Genomic DNA, 18,799 nt, shown 5'->3' with positions numbered 1-18,799 from the left:
TCACCGTGTTAGCCAGGATGGTCCCGATCTCCTGACCTCGTGATCCGCCTGCCTCGGCCTCCCAAAGTCCTGGGATTACAGGCCTGAGCCACCATGCCCAGCCTGCAACCTCATTTTAACTTGATAATCTCTGTAAAGACCCTCTCTCCAACCAACTAAGGGCACCTTCTAAGGTACTCAGGGTTAGAACTTCAACATAAGAGTTTTGGGGGAGTTTTCAGCAATTTAACGCATAACAGATATTTAGCCTCTGTCTTTTCTTGTGCTTATTGGCCAATGTATTTTTCCTTTGGACAAAGGTCTATTCAAATCCTTTGCACATTTTGATTGATTGATTGAGAGAGTCTCACTCTGTTGCCCAGGCTGGAGTGCAGTGGCGTGATCATAGCTCACTGTAACCTTGAACTCCTGGGTTCAAGCAATCCTCCCACCTCAGCCTACCTAGTAGCTGGGACTATAGGTGCAAGCTGCTGTGCCTGGCTATTTGTCTTTTTATTGTTGACCTGTAAGAGTTTATGAGATTTTGCATTTGAGAGAGAATACCAGTGCCTGATCAAAATTGGGCCTGCATTATAAAAGCAAGATCAAAGAGCCCTGGGTGAGAAATGGTGTTTGGCTTCAAGTTCTGGACCTGTTGGTGACCACCTGGGCAACCTTGATTAGTTTCTTGACCTCTTTGTGATTCAGTGTTTTCATCTATTAATACATTTTGTGACTGCGGTGGCAGTTGAGGTGCATTGTAATTCTGTAGGAAAGATGCCTGTCCTGTACTTACTGACAGAATTTGGAGACAGGAGGGTCTGAGTAGTGGCCCAAGGTTGCACCTGCCTGCTAGATATGTTGAGGGTCCAGTCACCTCTACTGAGGGCTTCTTTTTTTTTTTTTTTGAGACGGAGTCTCGCTCTGTTACCCAGGCTGGAGTGCAGTGGTGCAATCTCGGCTCACTGCAAGCTCCGCCTCCCAGGTTCACGCCATTCTCCTGCCTCAGCCTCCCGAGTAGCTGGGACTACAGGCGCCCGCCACTGCGCCCGGCTAAGTTTTCTTTTTGTATTTTTAATAGAGACGGGGTTTCACCGTGGTCTCGATCTCCTGACCTCGTGATCCGCCTGCCTCGGCCTCCCAAAGTGCTGAGATTACAGGCGTGAGCCATGCGCCTGGCCCCCTACTGAGGGCTTCTGAGGTGCGCCGACTTTTCCTGACCCTCCTGTTGGTGCTGTGTTTGCATGACTCTTCCCTATTCCTGTCTCCCAGGCTTGAAATTGTCTTGTTTTTTATTACAGATGCCAGAAAAATCCACACTGCCCCTGCCCGAACCATGTTCCTGCTGCGTCCCCTGCCCATTCTGTTGGCGACAGGCGGCGGGTATGCAGGGTACCGGCAGTATGAGAAATACAGGGAGCGAGAGCTGGAGAAGCTGGGATTGGAGATTCCACCCAAACTTGCTGGTCACTGGGAGGTAGGAATGAGGTGGAACTGCCTTGGGTTCTCGTCCAGCAAACTTTGTCTGTCACTTTTCCAGTTGTTCCAAAGTTGAAATGTTTGAACAAGTCAAATATGCTTTCTTGGAACTCATGTCTCCAGTAGGTTTTGGCCAGATACAGGAGTTATAACTTTGGTGTCAAGTCAAGCTTGTCTTCTGTTGCCAGACCTTACCCTGGTCTCCCCAAGGGTTCTGAGTAGAAATTTCTTGCTGTTGAAGTCTCAGAGCGTATGTCTTGAATTGGTGCTGACATCCTGGCTGTTCTGCTATTCTTTCCCTTGTTAGTCGGAAGAGGGCTGAAACTATTGAGCTTTTGTGATGTGGATTAGTTCTCACCAGGAACCAGACAGAAATAATCAAATTCCTTTGTCATTATTGCTCAAAATGCTTCCTTCCATCATAGTCACACGATAGGGGCAGCCTGCATTGTTATGGAATGCACGATACGTAACGAAACATCTTGTTCATCTGTGCTTCCCATGTCCCAGGATGATTCCTGACTCAGAGGAGACATTCAGTAAATTGTGAAACTGAATATAAAGGTGTAAGTTTAACAATTGCCTTTTTTTTGCAGCCATAATTTAACAAATAAAAAATCTGAAATATCAAAGGACCAGTAATAGGTCTTAATATTCTGGGCAAAAGAGGGGGTGACAGTTGAGGCTTTGTGATATCTGGAATGCAGTGGTGATCCACTCCATTTTGCTAATCCAGATCAGCTGAATCTATTCTAATAGGACATACGGTGACTGGGGCATTAGGATGCTGAAGGCAAGTCTCAACCATGCTCCGCAGTAGCTGTGTGAACTGGGACATGTCACTTTCTGTCTGGTCTCGTGTCTTTAACAGTAAAACAGCAGGTTGGGTTTGAACATGACTCTGAGATTCCATCCAGCTCTAACACAGTTTATCTAGGAGTATTTGCTGCCATTGGCATTACATGCTACATTATAGGTTTCCTTCCAAAATCCTTTTTTGGACTTTAATTTTGACCATTTTCTTCCAATAGAATCTAGTATACAGACTTCACTTGATTTCTAACAGTCCTGTAAAACCGTGACTTAGTCAACTGGCCATACAGATCCAGCTATGGGAGTTACCCTAAGAGATACCTGTCTGCTCTTGCCCCGTATGTCCATGTGCCTACCCTTTGGCCTGTTCGTATGCCTTGGGCTTTGTAATAACCTACCTTAAACAAAAAAAAAGTTTTCCGGTGCTATATCACAAATTCCTTTTGGTGAAGGGTAATTATGTAGTAGGTGAGTCACACTTTCAAAGTATGCTGCCCTCTGTTCCCTGTGGCATTGCTGGTTTCCCCTGTAAACATCATTCTCCATTAGATTAGTAGATTAGTAAAGTACTTGTAAAGTGTAGGTAGCACGTGACTGTGACTGCATGACCCCCCTCAAGTGTTAAACCCAAGCTGACATCTTTCTGACCTTGGGGATTTTTGAGGCTGACTCACCCTGTGACGAGCTTGCATGCTTTCAAGAAATTCCCACACACTTCAAAGGTTTCCCAAAAGAATATAAATTTGGAAGAAACCTGCCACTTCCAAAATCATAAAAGACCAATGCCAGTAGTTTTTTAGTATCTGCTGTTTATGTAATTGGGGTTATTGCCATACATAGTTTCAGACCTGGAAGATGGTTGTAAAGAGGACAGGGTTGATTAACTCATAAGTCCCAGGGCCTGGAAAGTGACAGGACACTGGAGTAGAGTGGCCTAATGCAGTGTGAGGTCTCAAAGCACCTATTGGTAAAGAACTGGGCTTAGGTTAGATACTCTTCTTGATTGAATAAAATGGTCACAGAACCACTCCTTGATGTTCTTTTTCTTTTTTTGTAGATATGAGGTCTTGCTCTGTTGCCCAGGCTGGTCTCAAACTCCTGGGCTCAAGCGACCCTCCTGCCTCAGCCTCCCAAAGTGCTGGGATTACAGGTGTGAGCCACTGTACCAGCCACTCCTGGATTTTCAGGTGGGACTCCAACACTTCATTTTATGAGGGGGAAATGGTCTGGACTTGGAGTTGACAGTGGAGTTTGAGTATCCCTTATCCAAAATGCTTGGGACTGGAAGTGTTTTGGATTTTTTTTTGATTTTTCAATATTTGTATATATATATATATATATATATATATATACTGAGATAACTTGGGGATGTGACCCAAGTCTGAACACAAAATTTATTTATTTTATTTAATTTATTTTGTTTTTCTTTTCTTTTTGTTTTTTTTAGACGGAGTCTCACTCTGTTGCCCAGGCTGGAAGGCAATGGCGCAATCTCGGCTCACTGCAACCTCCGCCTCCCTGGTTCAAGCGTCTCCCACCTCAGCCTTCCCAGTAAATGGGATTACAGGCACCTGCCGTCATGCCCAGCTAATTTTTATATTTTTGTAGAGACAGGGTTTCACTGGCCGGGCGTCGTGGCTCACGTCTATAATCCCAGCACTTTGGGAGGCTGAGGCGGGCGGATCACCTGAGGTCAGGAGTTCGAGACAAGCCTGGCCAACATGGTGAAACCCTGACTCTACTAAAACTAAAAAAAAAAAAGAGGGTTTCACCATGTTGGCCAGGCTGCTCTCGAACTCCTGACCTCAGGTGATCCGCCCACCTCGGCCTCCCAAAGTGTGTGGATTATAGGTGTGCGCCACCGCGCCCGGCCAATTTATTTATTTATTTGAGGCAGGGCCTTGCTCTGTCACCTAGGGCTGGAGTACAGTGGCATGATCACGGCTCACTGCATCCCTGACCTCTTAGGCTCAAGCCATCCCCCCACCTCAGCCTTCTGGAGTAGCTGGGAATATAAGCGTGTACCATCCTGCCTGGCTAATTTGTTTGAATTTTTGTGGAGACAGGGGTCTCATTTATGTTTTAGATATACCTTCTACACATAGCCTGAGGGTAACTTTATATAATACTTTAAATAATTTTCTTCATGAAACAAAGTTTTTTTCTTTTTTTTTTTTTGAGACGGAGTCTCACTCTGTCGCCCAGGCTGGAATGCAGTGGCATGATCTCAGCTCACTGCAAGCTCCACCCTCGGGTTCAAGCGATTCTCCTGCCTCAGCCTCCCAAGTAGCTGGGATTACAGGTGCCTATTATTGCGCCAGCTAATTTTTGTATTTTTAGTAGAGACAGGGGTTCACCCTCTTGGCCAGGCTGGTCTTGAACTTGTGACCTCATGATCCACCTGCCTCGGCCTCCGAAAGTGCTAGGATTACAGGCGTGAGCCACCATGCCCGGCCAAAACAAAGTTTTGACTGTGACCTGTCACATGACATCAGATGTGGAATTTTCCACTTGTTGGTGTCATGTCAGCACTCAAAAAGTCTCTGATTTTGGATGTTCAGATTAGGGATACTCAACTATGCAAGTTTTCAGGAATGGCAACAGGTTGAGAAGGGAGAGTGTTGAATGGCTGTCTGGGGCCTGGTCCTAATCCCACCTCTGGTTCCACCTAATCACTGTCATCACAAATGAAAAATGTGAGATTTTCCAAATGTAGCTGATATCAGAATTGTTGGGGAGCTTTAAAAATTATGAATTTGAGGCTGGGCGCGGTGGCTCATGCCTGTAATCCCAGCACTTTGGGAGGCCGAGGCGGGTGGATCACGAGGTCAGGAGATCGAGACCATCCTGGTTAACACGGTGAAACCCCATCTCTACTAAAAATACAAAAAATTAGCCAGGCGTGGTGGCGGGCGCCTGTAATCCCAGCTACTTGGGAGGCTGAGGCAGGAGAATGGCGTGAACCCGGGAGGCGGAGGTTGCAGTGAGCTGAGATCATGCCACTGCACTCCAGCCTGGGTGACAGAGTGAAGACTCCATCTCAAAAAAAAAAAAAAAAAAATTATGAATTTGAATTGCTTAACTCCTAGAAATCTACAAAGTTTGGGCTAAGTGCAAGATCTGTGTTTTCCAGGAGCGCTATAGGTGATTCTGATGATAAGCCAGCTTGAAGAACCAAAGGCAGATGAGCCCTACCTAATGTTCCCTTCAGGGCTACAGTTTTTTGTTAGTTTGTTTGTTTTTGAGACGGAGACTCGCCCTGTCACCCAGGCTGGAGTGCAGCGGCGCAATCTTGGCTCACTGCAACCTCTGCCTCTTGGGTTCAAGCCATTCTCCTGCCTCAGCCTCCTGAGTAGCTGGGATTACAAGTGCCCGCCACCAGGCCTGGCTAATTTTTTGTATTTTTAGTAGAGACGGGGTGTCACTGTGTTAACCAGGATAGTCTCGATCTCCTGACTTCGTGATCTGCCTGCCTTGGCCTCCCAAAGTGCTGGGATTACAGGCATGAGCCACCATGCACAGCCACTAATTTTTGTATTTTTTTGTAGAGATGGGGTTTCACCATGTTGCCCAGGGTGGTTTTGAACTCCTGAGCTCAAGTGATTCACCCACCTTGACCTCCCAACGTGCTAGAATTACAGGCATGAGCCACTGTGCCTGGCCAGTTTTAGGTTTTTGTTTTGTTTTGTTTTTCAGAGACAGGGCCTTACTGTGCTAAGGCTGGAGAGTAGTGGTGTGATCATACCTTGCTACAGCCTTGAACTCCTGGGTTCACATGTTTCTTTCACCTTAGCCTTCCCAGTAGTGGACTATAGGTATGTGCCACTTCGCCAGGTAGTTTTATATTTAAGTCTTTTATCCATTTTGAATTAATTTTTATTTACGGTATAAGAGAAGAATCCGACGTCATTATTTTGCATGTGGGTATCCAGTTTTCCCCAGCATCATTTGTTGAAAAGATTATCCTTTCTCTATTGAATGGTCTTGGCATGCTTGTAGAAATCAGTCTTACTCCCTGTTAAATGACGGAGATGATATAGCAAACACTATGACAGAATGTTGGAAAACAGGGGACATGATGATTCCCACGCCTTCTCGCCATGTGACTGTGATTGCTTAATCATGCGCTTTGTTTTTTATGCATTCACTTCCTGTCTTTGTCTCTATTTTCTTTTTTTTTTTTTTTTTTTTTTGAGATGGCATTTTGCTCTTGTTGCCCAGGCTGGAGTGCAGTGGCACAATCTCGGCTCACTGCAACTTCCGCCTCCCGGGTTCAAGCAATTTTCCTGCTTCAGTCTCCCAAGTAGGTAGGATTACAGGTGTGTGCCACCACGCCTGGCTAATTTAGTATTTTTAGTAGAGACGGGGATGCTCCATGTTGGTCAAGCTGGTCTCGAACTCCCGACCTTGGTGATCCGCCCGCCTCAGCCTCCCAAAGTGCTGGGATTACAGGTGTGAGCCACCACGCCTGGCTTTTTTTCTTTCTTTTTTTTTTTTTTGAAACTGAGTCTCACTCTGTCTCCCAGGCTGGAGTCCAGTGGCGTGATCTTGGCTCACTGCAACCTCTGCCTCCCGGGTTCAAGTGATTCCCCTGCCTCAGTCTCCCAAGCAGCCGGGACTACAGGTGCACACCACCACGCCCAGCTAATTTTTGTATTTTTAGTAGAGATGGGGTTTCACCGTGTTGGCCAGGATGCTCTCAATTTCCTGACCTTGTGATCCACCTGCCTTGGGCCCCCAAAGTGCTGGGATTACAGGTGTGAGCTACCACACCTGTCCTTTTTTCTCTATTTTTAAATTGATTCAGCTGTTTGTTTGTTTTTTGTTTTTCTTTTTTGAGGCAGGCTCTTGCTGTGTTGCCCAGACTGGAGTGCAGTGGCACAGTCACAGCTCACTGTAGCCTTAACCTTCCCAGTTTAAGCAGTCCTCTCACCTCAGCCTCCCAAGTAGCTGGGACATGGTGCACAGGCATGCACCACCACCACACTCAGCTAATTTTTTATTTTTTGTAGAGATGGGGTCTCACTATGTTGCCTAGGCTGGTCTCAAGCGATCCTCCCACCTTGGCCTCCCAAAGTGCTGGGATTCCAGGTGTGAGCCACCCTGGAGCCACTCTTGGCTCTTCCTCAGTGGTGACAGGCGCCCAGGTCCTGAAGTCTCTGGTTGCCACTGAGGCTTTACCACCTCAGTTGATTCTGGTATACTGGTGGTCTTTGCCACCATGAATAATGTTGCAGAGCATACCTTTGCACATAAAGCCTTTTCCTCATGATGAAAGCCTAGGTGTAGGATTGCTGCATGAAAGGGTATGGACACCTTTATGGTTTGTGGCATGCATTTGGCTTCTAAAACAATCGGAGTGTTTCCCCCTTATCCAAGGTTTCATGTTCCTGCAGTCTGAAAATATTAAATGTAAATTTCCAGAAATAATTCCTAAGTCTTTTAATTTTATCATTATTATTATTATTTTTTGAGATGGTGTCTCACTCTGTCGCCCAGGCTGGAGTGCAGTGGCGCGATCTCAGCTCACTGCAACCTGCGCCTCCTGGGTTCAAGCAGTTCTCCTGCCTCAGCCTCCCGAGTAGCTGGGATTACAGGCTTGTGGCACCACACCTGGCTAATTTTTTTGTGTGTTTTTAGTAGAGATGGGGTTTCACCATTGTTGGCCAGGCTGTTCTTGAACTCTTGACCTCAGGTGATCTGCCCACCTAGCCTCCCAAAGCTGGGATTACAGGTGTGAGCCACCACACCTGGCCACAATTCCTAAGTTTCAAATGTCTCCCTGTTCTGAGTAGCATAATGAACTCTCTCTCTCCCACCTAGGATATGAATCCTCCCTCTGTCCATTGTGACCTCAGTGTCTATGCTGCCTGCCCATAAGTCACTTAGTAGCCATCTCAGTTACCGTATCAGCTGTCGTGGTATTCTGGTGCTTGTGTTCAGGTCACCCTTATTTGGCTTAACACTGGCCCCAAAGTGCAATAATAGCAATTCTGGCAATTTGGATTGCCGAAGAGAAAGTGGTAAAGTGCCTTCTTTAAGTGAAAAGGTGAAAGTTCTGGACTTCAAAAGGAAAGAAAAAAAATCATATGCTGATTTTGATAAGATCTATGGTAAGAGTGAATCTTTTATCCGTTAGTTGAGCATGATGTCGAAGTGGGTGGATCACCTGAGGTCAGAAGTTAAGACCAGCCCGACCAACATGGTGGAACCCCTCTTCTACTAAATACAAAAAATTAGCCGGGAGTGGTGGTGCATACTTGTAATCCCAGCTACTTGGGAGGCTGAGGCAGGAGAATCGCTTGAACCCAGGAGGTGGAGGTTGCAGTGAGCCGAGATTGCGCCATTGCATTCCAGCCTGGGCAGCAAGGGTGAAACTCCATCTCAAAAAAAAAAAAACAAAAAAAAAAACAACCAAACCAAAACAAAAAGGATGTTTTTATTTTAAGTTTTTATTTCACAGAATGATGTCTCTAGAAAGGGTAGCTTGAGGCCTGGAGTGGTGGCTCATGCCTGTAATCCCAGCACTTTGGGAGACTGAGGTGGTGGATCACTTGAGCTCAGGAGTTTGAGACCAGTCCACGCAACGTGGTGAAACCTCATCTCTGCTCAAAATACAAAAATCAGCCGGTGTGGTGGCGTGGGCCTGTGGTCCCAGCTACTTGGGAGGCTGAGGTGGGAGGATTGCTTGAGCCAGGAGGTAGAGGTTGCAGTGAGTTGAGATTGTGCCACTGCACTCCAGCCGGGGTGACAGAGCAAGACCCTGTCTCAAAAAAAAAAAAAAAAAAGTAGCTTGAAATCGTGTTCTGGAAAGCTGCTCGCTGAGCTGCTCAGGTTGAAGACCCAGAGTGTTCCTTTTAGTTCCATTTAGCCCCGTCGCGTGGAGTGTGCGCAGTTTGAATAATGCTTTTTGGCTTCCAGAGTGCTATTCCCTTGAGTCCCTGATTCAACCTGTGGCCCATCAGTGGGCAGAGGTGATTTTCTGCAGGGTACCAAGGGCACTCTTGAAGGCAGGAGCTCAGGGACTGCTGAGAAGTAGAAGAGCCGCTTCTCTGAGTTTCTTTTCAGGAACTCATGATGTCCTGGGAACACTCTTGGTTCTTGGCCTGAGTGTTCACTTGGGTTCCGCAGGTGTGGCTTGTGGCTTTGGCTGTTGACATAGAGGCCTGTGCTCAGAGCCGCGGTGAGTGAGCACAGACAGAGGGTGGGTGGCTACCAGGTACAGATCTGTAGTTTATGGATCCATAGTTTATACTGCTGCAGTGGTCATATGTCCTGCCTTTGTGTGGCGGTTGTGATTTCAGATATGCTGCCTATTTGTCCCCGAAAGTCATAAAAAAATCATTCAGCTATCATGTCATATTGCCTGTTTCCTCTTTTCCTGAAATTGACAAATACTGTTTTAGATTATATCTCAAATTTTTGGTTACAAAACATCTAATTGAAAATGTACATTTTCAGCTAGGCATGGTGGCTCATGTCTGTGATCCCAACACTTTGGGAGGCTGAGGTGGGAAGATTGCTTGAGCCCAGGAGTTCATGACCAGCCTGGCAAGGCAAGACTCTGTCTCTACAAAAAAATACATTAAAAAATTAGCCAGCCTGGCCAACATGGTGAAACCCCGTCTCTACTAAAAATGCAAAAGCATTAGCTGGGTGTGGTGGCGGGCGCCTGTAATCCCAGCTAATTGGGAGGCTGAGACAGGAGAATCACTTGAACCCGGCAGGCGGAGGTTGCAGTGAGCCGAGACTGCGCCATTGCACTCCAGCCTGGTCAATGAAACTCTGTCTCAAAAAAAAGAAAAAGGAAAAGAAAAATTAGCCAGGGGTGGTGCTGTGTGTGCCTGTGGTCCCTGTTACCTGAGAGGCTGAGACAGGAGAATCGCTTGAACCTGGGAGGCGGAGGTTGCAGTGAGCTGAGATCATGCCACTGCACTCCAGCCTGGTGACAGAGCGAGACGCTGTCTCAGGGGGAGAAAAGGGGAAAAAAAGACAGGCTCTCACTCTATCATCCAGTCTGGAGTGCAGTGGTGTGAGCAGGGCTCACCACGGCCTCGACCTCCCAGGCTCAGGTGATCCTCCCACCTCAGCCGAAACTGCGCCATTGCACTCCAGCCTGGGCAATAAGAACGAAACTCTATCTCAAAAAAAAAAGAAAGAAAGAAAAAAAAAAACCGGAAAAGTAAAGAAAAATCAGCCAGGGGTGGTGGTGTGTGCCTGTGGTCCCAGCTGCCTGAGAGGCTGAGGCAGGAAGATCTCTTGAACCCAGGAGTTTGAGAGCAGCCTGGGCAACATAGCAAAACCATGCCTCTACAAAGAAAAAACCATTAGCTAGTAGTAGAGACAGAACTGGTTTTTGTGGCAGAGGCTAGGGAAGGATGGGGGCAGATCTCTGAGGGGAGGAGTGGCCTGCGGGTGTCGTTACTACCCGTTTTGCCTCTCTTGGGGCAGCTGTGTCATTTCCTCTCCGCCGGTCTTCTTGGCCAACAAGCGTTTCTCCCTCTTCCCTGTTCTCCCCACTTCCCCACTTCATCCCCCTTCATCCCCCCTTCCTCGCCCCTCCACAGACCCAGGGCATTTGGTGGACACTTTTGCTTGCAGTTAGGTCAAGTGGAGGTGAGTTTCCCATGGGGCAGGGGCTTGACAGCAGGGGTGGCCGTCCAGACTCTCCAGAAGGGACGTGGGGCTGCTGTTGTGACTGGACCTGCCCCACATCTTTGGGCCTGAGCTGTGCCCGGTCACAGCGTCCTGAGTTCCTTTGTGTTGCCTCTGCCCCGTGGATCTAGGTCTTGGGGGAGGGCTGGTTTCATCCTGGGGCTACCACCACCTGGCAGCAGCCCCACAGCCAAGGGCAGGCACAGCCAAAATACATCTGCCTGAGTGGCCACAGAGCAGGGCCAGGCTCTCCTGGCCCAACGGTTTGGAGGACAGAGGGCCTGGCCCGAGGGGAGGCACTTGCTCAGCCTGCGGCTCCCACGCCAAAGGCAGGGCGGCCTCTGGGTCTGTCTGGGGCCGAGCCTTATTTCTGGAAGCACATGGATCCTCCTTCCTTGCCACTCAGTCTAAATGTTTAGGTTACAAACATTCTGAGTGAGAAATTTCAGTCAGAGCTTGTAATGTGTAGGACGTGACATTAGGGAGTGAAGAGCTTTCCTCTTCACTGATTCAAGATAGCCAGTGCCGGGTGAGGGGAGCGGGACACTTGCTTCTTCAGAAGAGTGGATCCAAAAGTTGACCCCTTCCCCAGACTGAGTCAGCATGGGAAGAGAATTGTGCTTTCACAAAAGCAGAGATGTTTTTCTGTAGCTTTCACTGTTTCTTCTTTGCTCTGGAAAATGGAGGACGAAGGAGTTCTCAGGTCCTCAGTCACTGGAGTAAAGTGACATGCACGTCCCAGCGTGAGTGCCTGAATGGGGCTCTCAGGTCTGAACAGAACAGCCCTGTGGCTCCCGCGAGCTGGTGCAGGAGGAAGTACAGAGGAGGGTCCGGTTCAGAGTGGCGTGAGACCAGGGTTAGATGACTGTTGCCAGTTTAGGGCCAATGAGAGATTTTTAATGGTAAATATGTAATCTCTTTAAAAAAAAAAAAAAAACACATAACTTTTTCTTTTTTGAGAGAGTCTTGCTCTGTTGCCCAGGCTGGAGCGTAGCGGTGTGATCATGGCTCACTGCAGCCTCAACCTCCCGGGCTCAAGCGATCCTCCCACCTCAGCCTCCTGAGTAGCTGGAATTACTGGCGTGCACCACCATGCCCGGCTAATTGTTTATATATATATATATATATATATATATATATATATATATATATTTTTTTTTTTTTTTTTTTTTTTTTTTGTAGAGTTTTGCCATATTGCCCAGGCAGGTCTCAACCTCCTGGGCTCCAGTGATATACCTGCCTTGGCCTCCCAAAGTGTTGAAATTATAGGCGTGAGCTACTGCACCCAACTAATATGTAATCTTTTTAACAAAAGGGAAAAGGTTGGGCGCGGTGGCTCACGCCTGTAATCCCAGCACTTTGGGAGACCGAGGTGGGTGGATCACGAGGTCAGGAGTTCAAGACCAGCCTGGCCAACATGGTGAAACCCCGTCTCTACTAAAAATACAAAAATTAGGCTAGGCGTGGTGGCTCATGCCTGTAATCCCAGCACTTTGGGAGGCTGAGGTGGGCAGATCACAAGGTCAGGAGATTGAGACCATCCTGGCTAACACGTTGAAACCCCATCTCTACTAAAAAAAAAAACAAAAAATTACCCGGGCGTGGTGGCGGGTGCCTGTAGCCCCAGCTACTTGGGAGGCTGAGGCAGGAGAATGGTGTGAACCTGGGAGGCAGAGCTTGCAGTGAGCCGAGATCGTGCCACTGCACTCCAGACTGGGAGAGAGAGTGAGACTCCGTCTCAAAAAAAAAAAACAAAAAAAAACCCCAAAACCAGAAATTAGCTGGGCGTGGTGGCGGGTGCCTGTAATCCCAGCTACTTGGGAGGCTGAGGCAGGAGAATCGCTTGAACCCGGAAGGTGGTTTTATTGTTTTGAGGCATGGCCCTGGGGGCTTGTGGCAAGGGCTGAGGTGTTTGGGGAGCAGCAGTGCAGGAAAGGCCTTACCCAGCTGGGCTTGCAGGTATGCTCACTCCTGTCTGAGCACTGCTTCCTTGTTTCTAGCCTCCGTTTAGAATAAAAAAAAAAGTATAGTACAGTATTCCAATTCATCAAAAGGAATAAAGACAGATCAGCCTGTCTGGTCTACCACCATTCAGCCTAAGCATAAGGCAGAACCCTGTGAAGTGGCCTGTGTCCTCCTTCTCTCCCTGTCCCCTTCCTGGAGCCCCATGGGCTTGTGCTCAGCACGCGTCCTGGCGCCGCGGTGTACCTGGTAGTGGGCAGTATCGGACATGTTCTCCATGTTGGTGAGCGATGTACATGCTGTAGCTTTATTATTCTCATCTATAAATAGGGCCATTCACGCCCTCATAAAGTTGTTAAATAAGAGTGATGTGTATGTAAATACCTGGCCCCATGCTGGCAGGGAGTGGAGCTTTAGTAAGTACTATTTTACTTCTTACCTAATAGGTGTGAGTGTGGAAATGGGCAAATAGTCAAGTTGGCAGGGAAGCAGAGCCTCTTGCCTGCCCCAGTGCCACCTGAACTCCTGTAGTGTTCTTATGCCACTGGAACTGGCTGGCAGGGGCCAGCTCTGACCTCAGAGAATTGTGGGCTCACTCTAGGGCAGGAGGAGATCGCAGAGGGCGGAACGGTGGCTCACACAGCCATGCCCCCAGGTGGCCCAGGACCCACCTGGGAGCTACCTCCAATGGCTTTGAGCGGTCAGTGTGTGGACAAGCGGAGGGACCGTGTCTCAAGAATACGTGGAACTCAGCAGGGCATGGTGGCTGACGCCCGTAATCCCAGCACTTTGGGAGGTTGGGAGGCAGGCAGATCACCTGAGGTCAGGAGTTTGAGACGAGCCTGGCCAACATGGTGAAACCCCATCTCTACTAAAAATACAAAAATTAGCCCAGTGTGGTGGCAGGTACCTGTAGTCCCAGCTACTTGGGAGGCTGAGGCATGAGAATTGCTTGAACCCGGGAGGCAGAGGTTGTGGTGAGCCAAGATCATTCCACTGCACTCCAGCCTGGGGGATAGAGTCAGACTCTGTCTCCAAAAAAAAGACATGGAACTTAAACACAAGGCTAAACTTCTGGGCTGGAAGGAATCGAGGGATGGCCGACTCAAGATACCTGCAGCCCTGCATGAAGTTGTCTGCCAGGAGGCTCTCCCTAAAAGCAGTCTTTTTTTTGTTTTGTTTTGTTTTGTTTTGTTTTGAGACGGAGTTTTACTCTTGTTGCCCAGACTGGAGTGGTGCAATGGCACAATCTCAATTCATTGCAACCTCCACCTCCCAGGTTCAAGCGATTCTCATGCCTCAGCCTCCTGAGTAGCTGGGATTACAGGCGCGTGCCACCGCACCTGGGTAATTTTGTATTTTTGGTAGAGACAGGGTTTCACCATGTTGGCCAGGCTGGTCTTGAACTCTTGACCTCAGGTGATTCGCCCACCTCAGCCTCCCAAAGTGCTGGGATTACAGGTGTGAGCCACCATGCCAGGCCTAAAAGCACTTTTTCTTTTTTTCTTTTTTGAGATGGAGTCTTGCTCTGTCACCCAGGCTGAATGCAGTGGCAATCTCAGCTCACTGCAACCTCTGCTTCCTGGGTTCAAGCGATTCTCCCACCTCAGCCTCCCGAGTAGCTGGGATTACAGGCGTGCACCACCACACCTGGCTAATTTTTGTGTGTTTAGTAGAGATGGGGTTTCACCATGTTGGCCAGGCTGGTGTTGAACTTCTCACCTCAGGTGATCTGCCCACCTTGACCTCCCAAAGTGCTGGGATTACAGACACTGTCACCACGTCTGGCCTAAAGCACTTTTTCTGAATTCCACCCCAGTCTGCCCTTCCTGAGTGCCTGGGCAGGGCCCTTGGGGAGCTGCTGGTGGGGCTCTGAATGTGCCAGGGGTATCCGGGACATCTTGCAGGCTAGTGGGACTGCCAAAAATGATTCTCAAAGATGAGTGGGGAGTTGGGCAGGGATAGGAGAATCTGGTGTGTAGAGAAATAGCCTGAAGGCACTTTGTGCTTGCCTGGCCTCTCTGCCCAGATGTTGGGGAGGCTGATGCCTGCCTGTGGTTTCTTGTACTAGCCGTTAAGACCCCAGCCATCTTCCTTGAGGGGCCTCTGCCAGCCCCCAGGGAATGAGAATTAGCCAAGAGCCAGGAAATGAGAATTAGCTGAGGACACCTTTCACCCTTGTTCCGCAGCTACCTTCTGTTCCCTGGCACAGGGCATCCCCTTAGAAGTAGTGCATGAAATTCACACAGCTGGGACCTGGCAGAGAATACAGGTGGGTTGACTGAGGCAGGGAGGCCTCCATCTGCAGGTGGCCTGAGAGCCTGCAGAGCCTCACAGTGGCACTAGGTGGCACTCCCACCCAAGGGAGTCCTAACAGAGTGGGAGGCGTGGAAATAAAGGACTCCATGGCCTGAAGGAAATAAATACAAGGTAGGAAAGTAAATTTCCAGACAATTTTTTTTTTCCCTAATGGAAATTCACTTGTAAGTGATTGTTCAAAATCCAGAGGCATTTCCCCACTGAAAATATGTGTGGTGGAGGTCTGGTTGGAAGGTGGGGTAGTGCTAATCTCAGCCAACTTGTGGGCTGGTTTATGGGTTTTGTTTGTTTGTTTGTTTTTTGAGACGAGTCTCGCTCTGTCACCCAGGCTGGAGTGCTATGGCACGATCTCGGCTCACTGCAACCTCCGCCTCCTGGGTTCACGCCATTCTCCTGCCTCAGCCTCCTGAGTAGCTGGGACTACAGGCGCCTGCCACCATGCCTGGCTAATTGTTTGTATTTTTAGTAGAGATGGAGTTTCACCGTGTTAGCCAGGATGGTCTCGATCTCCTGACCTCGTGATCCGCCTGCCTCGGCCTCCCAAAGTGCTGGGATTACAGGCATGAGCCACCGCGCCTGGTGGTTTACGGGTTTTTAAACACCTATCTGCCTTAGAGGCTTAGAATGGCTAAAAAGCAATGCCAGTGGATGCAGTGCAGCCGAGCTGGCCATTCCACAGGGAAGAGCGTGAGAGTCCCAGAGATCTCTCAGCACATGGGAGGTAGAATGTGTGCAGAAGCTGGTCTTTCCTCTACAGACCTTTCTCCCCTGGTCTAACTGGGGCTTGGTTTTGTTCCGTCCGCAGGGACCTGTGTGGGCTGGTCTGTAAGTACTAGAGGCTTTGAGGAGGCCAGGATGGTCTTCCAGGGTCTTTCCAGTTCTGGAAGTTGGTGGTGGCAGGATTCTGCATCAACATCTTTCTGTGCTTTAATTGCATTTTATCCCATGTCATGTGTTTCCTTGGACCTCTGAGGTGAGAAGGGGTCTGAAGTTTCTTTGGGGCTCTGAGAATGCTGGGATCAGTTACAGTAAGTTCTCAATCTTGATGATAGGTTCTTGGGATCTTCACCTTTAAGCAAAACATAGAATGAAACCAGTTTTACCATAGGCTGATTGATAGAAGCAAGAATTAAGTTCCTATGGATGTTTCTGACCACAAAAACATCACCGAACTTTTAAAGACCCCAAACATTTCTAATATTAACCATTGAAATGTGAGCTATACATGCATTTATGAATGATTAATAAAAAGTTAGATAATTATTTACCTAATTACTCCAGTTCAGGGTTGCAGGTGGTCCCCTATCCGACGGGCAGCTCAGGGCACAAGGCGGAAACCAGTCCTGGATGGGATGTCTTCCCATGGCAGGGTGCACCCACACCCACACTCACTCAGACTGGGACCATTTAGACACACCAGTGAGCCTAATGTGCATGGCTTTGGGATGTGGAGGAAACTAGGATACTCAGAGAACACCCATGCAGACATGGGGAGAACGTGCACACTCCACACAGACAGTAGCTCTGGCTGGAATAGATTTTTTTTCTCATCAGTGTTATGATGACACTATTTGAGGACCTCCCGTAGTGATGTCTGGACAGGAGAATATTAGGAGCAGCTTTGTATAAGGTATCTGCCACCCCTGTACCACATGCTGAGGCCCTTAGAGGTGGCACTGTGCCTTGTTCACCCCTGCCTCCCTGTTCCCATGGGTGCATTGTAGGTATGGAAGAACATGGAAATCCATGGAGGAGGACCCTATCTGTCTTCTTCCCCCTGCTGCATCCCAGGGCTGTGGCTTGTCATGTGGCACTTGCTTGGGCTGGATCCAGGTAAGGACGACAGGTGTATGGGGTTGTGACTATACACTCTTATGTCCTATTCCAGGCGTGGCCCCCGCGCCATTTCTCCGCAAGCCCTACAGACCCTCTCCTCCTGTTCCAAACCTTAATTCTTTCTTTTTGGTTTAAAAAAAGAAAGAGGTCTCACTATGTTGTCCAGGCTGGTCTCGAACTCCTGAGCTTAAGTGATCCTCCCACCTTGGCCTCCCAAAGTGCTAAGATCACAGGCATGAGCCTCCATGCCTGGCCCCAAACCTTAGTTGTTTTAGAAACAAAGATCTCAGTGGTGAGAAGGCGCTGGAATTGTATCCTGTTCAGTGGCTCAGAATGAGGAGACTGAGACTTCCAGGGCCATCTCACCATTGAATAGGGAATGGGTGTTCTCAGTTGCTCCCACAGATGTGAACAAGGCTACTTAATGCCACACCCTTTCTTCGGTTGAATGGTGATCCCTCTCAGACCTTTCCCCTCCCCTAAAAGCATTAAGCTGATTGGTCTGATCCCATGTGGGCTGAGTGCTTGTTGGATGCCTGGCACCATGTGGGTATGGGGTGGACTGCCAAGCCGCAGACTAGGGCCCTCCGATCTAGCGGGGTGGGAAGACAGCATGCATCATCCATCCCATGGGCTCTGCATCCTAGTAGTGAAGCAGGGAGGCCTGTGTGCTCTAGGCTGGGGCGGTCGGACCTTGTTTCTGGCTGCCCTTGTTCACTGGTCTACATCAGTTTTGGAGTCAGGGCATTCTGTTTGTCAGGGCTGTGCGTGCCTGGAGGGCAGAAGGTTGGGGTGGGAGCAGCCTTGTAGCTTCAAGATGGGATGCGGGAAGGATCAAGGATTTCGCATTCTCTGGAGCTTCCTAGGGCTAGCAGGGGTGGCTTTCTGTTCAGTCCAGTGAAGAAGCTGGTCCTCAGTGAGGTCAGCAGCACGTGGGGTCCTGAGTCTGCCTAGTGTTGGGTGGCGGGTGGTGGAGGGGAGGCAGCTGCTTTGGGAGGCCAGCCACGGGCTGCAGACAGGCGGCTCACAGACCAGCGGACAGACTGAGGACAGACAGGAGGCATCCCTTGGGAGCAGCCGGGCCCACCTTGCTGGTTGAGTGGGGTCCTCCCGTGACAGTGACCAAGCAGAGCTGGTGTCTGCTGCCCTTCCCCTTCTCCCTGGCCTTGGCCCTTCCTCTTAAAGGGGCCCTCCGGTTGGGCGGGCGGCCCAGCAGGACTGGGGCTCAGAGGGGGCGGCAGCTTTAAGGGTGGCTGGGGTCGGCCTCCTGCCCCCGCCCCTGGTAGTCTGAGTGGCTGGAGCCCGAGCCCCGCCCACTCGCCCCAAGGCTTCCCGGCTCCGGGAGCGCCCCTAGGGAGTCGGAGCCCGGAAGCTGGAGCCACCTGCGGGTGAGTGAGCAGAGCCGGCGCCCCGGCCCTGCCGGGAGCCCCAGGTGACTTCTCAGGGAGGCGCCCCACCCTGCCCGCTCAGAGGGCCAGTGCCGGGTGGGGGTGCCCTTCTAGGGCCTTCGGTCGCAGGTGGGCTTTCCCAGCTGTGACGACGCGGCCCCGGCCTGAGGAGCCCCGCGGACAAGGTTGAGCGAGTCGTGGGCTTTTTTTCCGTCCCCACGTGGGCACGGCCCGGGCTGCGTGAGCTCACTTCCTCCACATCTTATCTCCTGCCGGGCGCGGGTACGGGAAGTGAAGAGCGTACGGGAAGTGAGGCGGCCGCGGGAAGTGAGGGGAAGTGAGGGGGTGCCTGCAGTGAGGCGGCTGCA

At 49.6% G+C, this 18,799-nt stretch overlaps 1 protein-coding gene across 3 annotated transcripts in view; it reads left to right on the top strand.

Moving 5' to 3' along the window:
- The window catches only part of PISD (phosphatidylserine decarboxylase), a 43,776-nt gene that overhangs the window by 13,015 nt on the left and 11,962 nt on the right, over positions 1-18,799 (top strand). For 2 of the 3 annotated variants that reach the window (XM_016939015.4, XM_063808190.1), the window contains exon 3: positions 1,281-1,456. In XM_016939015.4, the coding sequence (XP_016794504.1) occupies positions 1,281-1,456 (176 nt within the window). Of the gene's footprint in view, positions 1-1,280; positions 1,457-10,724; positions 10,888-18,799 lie in introns of those variants that run through there. The other variant, XM_016939024.4, reaches the window with a different exon arrangement.

Source organism: Pan troglodytes, chromosome 23, assembly GCF_028858775.2.
Source record: "Pan troglodytes isolate AG18354 chromosome 23, NHGRI_mPanTro3-v2.0_pri, whole genome shotgun sequence".
NCBI lineage: Eukaryota > Metazoa > Chordata > Mammalia > Primates > Hominidae > Pan > Pan troglodytes.
This window is presented reverse-complemented; position numbering and strand designations above follow the sequence as displayed.